At 38.9% G+C, this 7692-nt stretch overlaps 1 protein-coding gene across 4 annotated transcripts in view; it reads left to right on the forward strand.

The window, feature by feature from the left end:
• The window catches only part of ZGRF1 (zinc finger GRF-type containing 1), a 116456-nt gene extending 109465 nt beyond the window's left edge, over nt 1-6991 (forward strand). For 2 of the 4 annotated variants that reach the window (XM_068281231.1, XM_068281270.1), the window contains 2 exons: nt 1288-1420; nt 4346-4394. In XM_068281231.1, coding sequence (XP_068137332.1) covers nt 1288-1420; nt 4346-4382 — 170 coding nt within the window. In that variant the 3' untranslated portion in view covers nt 4383-4394. Of the gene's footprint in view, nt 1-1287; nt 1421-4345; nt 4395-5233 lie in introns of those variants that run through there. The other 2 variants (XM_068281241.1, XM_068281251.1) reach the window with 2 other exon arrangements.
• Nucleotides 6992-7692: the final 701 nt, after the last annotated feature.

A 7692-nucleotide genomic window follows, 5' to 3' on the forward strand; every position in this document is an offset into this window, starting at 1 on the left:
TTTGGGCTACCGCAGTTGGCACGATTGATTGGCCCCAAGCCACATGCAGGAATACCACCGGGGAAGTATAGACTATACTGTATAGTATCCATATACAGTATATGGTAATTATATTACCATCCAAAGCAGATATTTAAAGTATTGGTTGGTATCAGTTGGGCGAAATTATCATCAATGAATTGCTTCAGTTGTTGATGACATTGACTGGATTTCAGTAAAGTAGTTTGCCTTCACCAATTTTCTCTCACTAAAGCAATGATTCTTAAATCTGACACTACAATCTTGCTTAATGTTGCATAGCGGAAGATTCAAAGTATATTTAGCCTGATTACCCTTATTATAGGCAGATTGCACAAGCAAGTGTAGTGTTTTGTCCAGTTCTGCTTTTGGATGCCCACATTATATGCTTATTCTACATGATGAAATTATGATTCCCATTATTTGGCTTTGCAGTGGATTTGACAGTTAGGTACAAGTGGGCTTTCTGCTGGCCATATCACAGCACTTTAATACCCAAGAGTTATAATAAGCAAATATGCAATTCAATTTGCCAGCAGTCAAGGTAATCATATATCCAAGTTGCAAGGAGTTTAGCTTTGAAGCATTTTTACATCCTTGCACTATTCTTACGTTCCACAATACAGTAAAATCTTGGTTATCCGGCTTCGGTGGAGATCGGCTAATGCTGGATATGTTTGCATTCTGGTTGTTTGAGGCTGGATGTTAAAAATATGGCTCGCTAATACAGTACTAAACCCCACTCTATATACATACCATGAACTCTGTATTCAATGTTAAAATACAGTAATCGATAGTATATTGACTTTGGGGGTGCTGTGAAACCCAGTCTTTACGCACAGCACTGACCACAGACTGCCTTCACCACTGTGAGTGCTACCCTATGATTTGTGCTGGTTGGTTGAGACTGTTGGTTAGTTGAGTTCTGGATAACCAGGATACTATATACTACTGCATATCTGTTCTCCTGCTAAAAATGTCCGTTATAAACGCTGCCTTACAGTCAATAGAAGTAATTTTGTAGATTTACAAATTAAGGCCTCTTGCACACTGCATGCATTTCCGATTCAGATTCCGCTTTATAATCGGTTTTTACATCCGATTCAGATACAGATTTTTAATCTTTACTGCATTCTGCGTTTTTTGATCCGTTTTTCTGTTGAATGTATTCAGGGAAAATCGGAATTGAAAATCGGAATCAGAATCAGAAAACAGATTTGCAGTGTGCAGGGAGCCAAAAACAGCTTTTTTTTATTTTTTTATTAATAGAGCAGATAAATGGATTGAAGCATGTAAGTCAATGGGATGAGAAGCTTAACAATATCCTTAAGCTTTACCAAGAAAAGAAAGAAGAAGAATTATCAAACACACAGTTGAAGCATTTTAAAGGAAAGGCAGGAAGGTAAAAAAAAATGTATTGTTAATGATTATGATCTCAGTATTCATTAAAAACGCCATATAAGCTATTGTAGATTTATTAGTTGTACATTTCTGAAATTAATAGTATATAATTGTTTTTATGTTTCAGAGAATATATATCTGCAATGTTATAGCATCTTCAAAAGTTACTAAAATGCATTTCTTTTATGTATGGGGTAGTCTTTCTCCAAAAATTGCACCCAACTTACAAACAGCGTGTTAAGGTTTGTTTATTTCTCAATATTACAGACAGAATAGCTTTACGTGCTCTTTGTAAATTAGGACATCACAAGTGCCACTTTGCAAAACATCAAAAGACTGGATTCACCGTCTCCAAGATGGCAAGGCCCATTCATTTTGGCTTACACTTAAGCCTCTGTAGAGGAACTTGGCAAGAAGCCCAAGCGCCTCTTACTCAGGGGGCTGACCTGCGATCCACTGCTGCCACCTGCTTGGGTTTGCGGTCTATAATGACAAGGCAGGAAATTCTCACAGCTCCTAATTGGTCAGTCTGCATCACATGAACAAACCTCGTACAGCCTGACTAATGATAGAGTGCAAAATCTTTTCCTCTGTTATTAACAGTCATGTTGATTTGTACAGAACATTTACTGTACACCACAGTTATATGCATTTTGCTAAATAATCATTTATTCTTTATAAATCTTATCTGTGACATGTAGCTACGGTATGTCTAAAATGAAGCTGAGATTGATAACATTGCTTTGTTTAGCGTTGCGGAGGGGATATAAAACGGTATGCACACTGTAAATTTGTGACCTGAAGCAATCAGTCGTGATCATTTCGGGAACAGTTTAGGAATAATCACTGTACACACAGAGACTGCTTGGCTCTCTGCTGCCTTTTCTGTTCTGTGGAGAGAAGAGGGAAGGGACAATCAGATGGTGTACCGCCATGGAACCGCCAATAAAAGTTCCTGCATGAACAATAGCAGTCAGCCTTTAGTTATCCAGCTAGTAATAAGCATGGTACGAATGATTGGGGACACCTGTACATACGTTAGATTATTGCACAGGACAATCACAAACAATAATTTCAATGAATGAATATCCAGTATGGCCACTATACAGTATGTTTACCCAATTCAGGCTATACGGAATAAGTTTGTACATCTTCTTAATTTGTTGAACAATAGCTATGAAGGTCCTAATTTAATAAGATGTTCTAAAATGCTACCCTTTGGCTTAAATTCAAAGGCCTTCTACAGGTTTAAAACTTTGCATCCCCCCCAAATAACAGAAGGGTGGTCCCCTCCCCCTGTTTATACTCCTAAGACTCCTTAAAGCAAACCTGAAGCAAAAAAAAAAAACTTATGATATAATGAATTGTATGTGTTGAATGAATAATGAATAGAACATTAGTGGCAATGAAAATTATTTTTATTTTCAGTTATATAGCTTTTTTTATATAGCATTGCATCAGTCCGTCATATTTGCAGCTTACAAAACACACACTGTATTTTAAACTATAAATAGAGCAGAGCTAATGATCCTTTGAACTTCCCTGCAGTAAAACTTTATCTGAATCTGTCTCTCACTGTTTATTTGATGTACAAGTGCTTCAGAAAACGGGACAGTCTCGGACCCAACTTGAAGAACTTGAAGAGCTTGAAGAGCTCAGAGATGCTCTTTTGCATAGATAACAACTGACGTTTCTTAACTCTACCTGTACTGGAAAACAAAATGAGACTCTTTTCTTTGCCACTAATGTTCTATTTCTTATCTGTACTAAACATACAATTCATTATTTCATAATTTTATTTTCGCTTCCGGTTTGCTTTACCTTCCATTAATGATGTCATACTGGGGCTTCCATCTAGGCCCCTGTTCGCTCCTTAAAGGGAACCTCCAGACTAAAAATCTACTCAGCAGAACTGAAAAGGCTTGGTGTTTTTTTAACAGTTTTACAGCATCAGAACTTTGTTTTTTACCTAAGCCTTATTTTTAGATGCACAAAAACTAAGCTGCGCCCCATCAAAGAAAACTGCCCGGGCTGTGCAAAGCATGATGGGATTTCCTATGTTGTTATTCACGTTGCCTACCAACTGGGAGGGCTGATCAGCACACAGGACAGTTGGAACTGTGGGGGACATTTATCAAGAGTGTCTGCGACAAAATCTTAGTAGGTTTTTAGAAATCCGTGCAGAAATGTCCCAGACAGCCTAAAAAATCACTAAATAATGCAGATTCCTTCCAAAACTGTTGTAAAATAGGAGGAGTCTCTCAGACAGTGCAGTGTTTGAGGGGAATTGCTGTTGCTGAGGTAACCAACACACCTGCTGTATTGATAGCAGCAGGCTCTGAGGAGGAATTCAGCAGGGGGGAGGAGCACATCACAAATCGTGTCTAGCCTGCAGTCTGCATTCATGTCTAGCCTGCAATTCTACATGTGTAGAAATGCTATCAAGCACTTCTTAATCTGCGCAGTTTAGGGGTGGATTTCCACTTTTCTTAACTTTAGTGCAGCTCTAGAAATTCATGCTAAATTGCCACTATTACCTAGGATTAGGATAGGTTCTTATTATCATGCAGAACTGTTCTCCCTGCTGGTTAGAACAGATTACGAAGAAAAAACTGTCGGTAATGTGTTGATAAATCTCCCCCAGTGTCCCATGCTCCCTGTCACCTCCTTTCAACCAAAAAAAATGGCTACCCACATGAAATCAAACATTTGCCTGCTCTTTTAAAACAGGGAGGGTAAGATATTATATTACCTATCTTTTTTAATTAACATAACTCATGTAACTTTATGACAGTATGTTTGTTTAGGTTAAAGTTCCTTTAAGGTTGGCTGCTGCTCTACCACAGAGTGGTGTAGTAGCACCCACTCCCTTTGCTGCTGATTGGACAGGAGGCATGGTTTTTATAGCTGCATACTTCCTTTGCAGTATATCAAACACTGTGGGACGTGGATTCAGTGAATGACGAGTAGGGAGCAGGGGAGGACTGGCCAGGGGGGAAGGGGGGAAATTTCCCCCCAGGCTGCCTCTCATTTAATGATTTAGGGCTGGTACAGTGCCTGGTACATGTTTTAGTATATAAGGCAATGTGAACCACTAGGCTGGCCGAGGGAAATCAATGCCTAATTACAGAGTAATTAGAGGGTGGGCAAGTTGGTAAATATAAACAGCATGATGCAGAGCAGATGCTTGCCTGCAGGGTCCGTGGGAAAATATCTGTCTGATTTCGGGTGGAAATTGGTAGAAAGTATCGATCTGAGATGCTGGGAAATCTCGGGCTGATGTGGTCGATACAGTGCGATAATCACAAACAATGAACGCGACGGAAACCCTGGCCGTTGTAACTCAAAATGTTTTATGTGCCCCCCCCCCCATTGCCAGTGCATTATACGTTACCTGTCACGCTGTCCCTCATGTGTCCTTGCTGTATTTCCCATGTGAATTTTGGCATATAGCACGTGGGGCACATGTGTGATGTAATTTGGGCCCGGGCTGCCATGAAAATGGGCCTCCAGTTTGTGTTTTCCCTCCAGGCCAAAGGGTCCCAGTCCTCCCCTGGTAGGGAGCCAGGCAATGTGAGTGAAAAAAAGGCAGGATCAGGACCACACAGACTGGGGCTGAAGTAGGCTCCAGATTCTTTAGACTCCATTGCTGTCCAGCTGGAAAATGGGATCATGTGACCTTGAAATTCAAGACTTTTTCAAAGGTGAGTATGGGGGTGCGGTTTTGGGATTAGAGTATTTACAGGTAGGTTAGTTAGTTGTATGAGTTTTAATTGCTGTTAAATCATTAACACGTATTCTCCATTAATTGCAGGTGAACAACATTCTATAAAGCTGAAACAACGGAAGACAGAAGAATTACTTTCAAAATAGTTTGATTTGGTATCTGAGATTGATTGCATCTCATACATTCTTCATGGCCTGGTTTTATCAATAATTGTTATGAAATCTTCCACAATGCCTCGATACATGAATCCTGGCAGTAGAAAACTGTTAAACATTGACAGGGCTGTTATTACTCAGAACTCTAGGCAGTTTATACTCTGGGCCTGATTTAATAAATCCTCTCCGGAAATCTGTAAGCAGCTCCAGTGAGGATCATAAGTGATCTCTTAAATCTGAACTGTATCAGTCAAAATGTCTGCTATTATGTGAGGAGGATTTGTCACCCCCATCTGGTTCATATCAGATCATAGTCAGAGCTGCTGAATGGTGTGTAACAGTGACTGTGTGATTGCAGCTGCATCCATAACACAAAAATAAAATACTGCATAAAACTGCCATCTTATAGCTGCCTCACTCACTGACCTTCATCAACACCACAGTGTTTCAATATGACGCAGGTGAGGGCTGCAGTCTTTGACCATACAACACAAATGTGTAAATAAAATATTCCAGATAGCCCCAATAGTGATGCCGGGAGATGTCCAGAGATGCCTCTTTAAGTCAGATACTACTCTGCTGAAAGGGAGAAGGCACTCCAGTTTACACTGCCCCACGGATAATGACTTACAGGTCTCCTACTTTGTTCTAAAATGTAGATTTCTCCCAAAGTAAAATGCACTATAAATTATTTTTTCCCCTATGTTGCTGTCACCTCCAGTAGGTAGTGAAACGCTACAAATCTGACAGATTTTGGACTAGTACATCTCCTCATGGGGGATTCTCGGTATTGCCTTTATTCTATACAAAAGCACTCCCTGGAAAGTATCTATATGCTGTAAATATGACATCCAACTTTACTACTTGCACACTATTTTGGAAGTTGGACTGAGCAACTGGTATCCTGTGCTTTTGTAAATAGAGAAATAACTGAGAATCCCGCATGAGAATCTGGACTAATTTAAAATCTGTCAGATTTTCACTACCTACTATAAGTGACAGCAACATACAGTATAAAAAAAAGTAAATTAAAGTGCATTTTACTCTGTGAAAAATGTACATTTATATGTATGTATTTTAAATATATTAAACTTTTCCACGAAAAGTGAGACTGGGTATTGTTCTCTGGAGTTCTGGCATTGAAAAGTGGAGAACTGCAGTGCAGGACTGCAAGTCCCATAAAGTAGCTACCTGAAGCCCCATTCACTTTAACTGAAAAATGACAGACTGTTAGTTCTTTGATGCACTGTTACTGACAAAGTGCTAAAAATGGCAAAATTGCTGAATGGCATTTGAAGCAAACACTGCTACTGTTCCCTGTTTCCTACAGAGTCCACTACTATCAATATAGCAGCCTCCATAGCCATTGATAAAGGGATTTGCCCTTTAATGAATGGGACACTATGTGTAAGTTTTGGTTTTAGCATCTCAGCCATGAATTTAATCGGTGACTTTTTCTGCTCTTCAAAATGGCAGATGATGTTCTCCCCTTAATTCTTGATTGTGACAGCATGACATCCCCAACCCTTTATATGGTAACACCAGATATGAACTGAACTTTAATTTCCTGCATCTTGCTTGGTAATTTCCAGCATTTCATTTACATGTTAATAAATAGTTTGTAATTAATTCTGTGTATATTTTGAATAATGTAAAAAGAATAGTTGTAATAAATGCATTGTATAGTGTACACTAGGTGGCAATAGTGTCTTCTTTGTGTGAGCCAAGTTGCCTTTGGTTTTATTTAGCAACTGACTGATGAAGTTGTATACAACCCTGATTTTATTTATTGATATTTTGAAACATTAACCACTTGTTTTAATAGCTCACTCTGGGTTATATTTTACACTGGTATCACAGTTTCCATTGTATGACACTTTTTAGCTAGAAAGCTATATAAATGAATGTGTTTTTTTTTCTTTTACATTTATATTTAAAAAGCTAATAGAAAATATGTTCATGGCTAATTATGCTGCCTCACAATCCAAACTAGTGAGCATTGAATTCCCCACTTTTAAGCACTGCAGACACGTTAGGATAGTTCCTTAAAATCTCAATCAACAATCCATTACAGCTCAACAGGAGTAAAACTAAATCCTCATTTAAGTGTATTTATCCAATCTCTTTTCTCTCTTTCAAATGCTAAATCCATTTTAGCATATGCCCCTTCTTTCTCTTGCCTTTTTCTAAAGCCTAGCAGCTTCTATTACCCTTGTAAATATGAAAGATGCTAATCATATGACATATCACGTCTCAGTCGGAGCCTGGAATAAAGCCTTGAGATGTGGGATCATTGCATCCAGACAACAGCTTCATCAGCCGGAAAGTTTTTTTTTTTTTCTCCTTCCCTTCAACTATCAATCCCCCCTTTGTCTGGGGGAAAATGGAGGC

Source organism: Hyperolius riggenbachi, chromosome 1, assembly GCF_040937935.1.
Source record: "Hyperolius riggenbachi isolate aHypRig1 chromosome 1, aHypRig1.pri, whole genome shotgun sequence".
Classification (NCBI taxonomy): Eukaryota; Metazoa; Chordata; class Amphibia; order Anura; family Hyperoliidae; genus Hyperolius; species Hyperolius riggenbachi.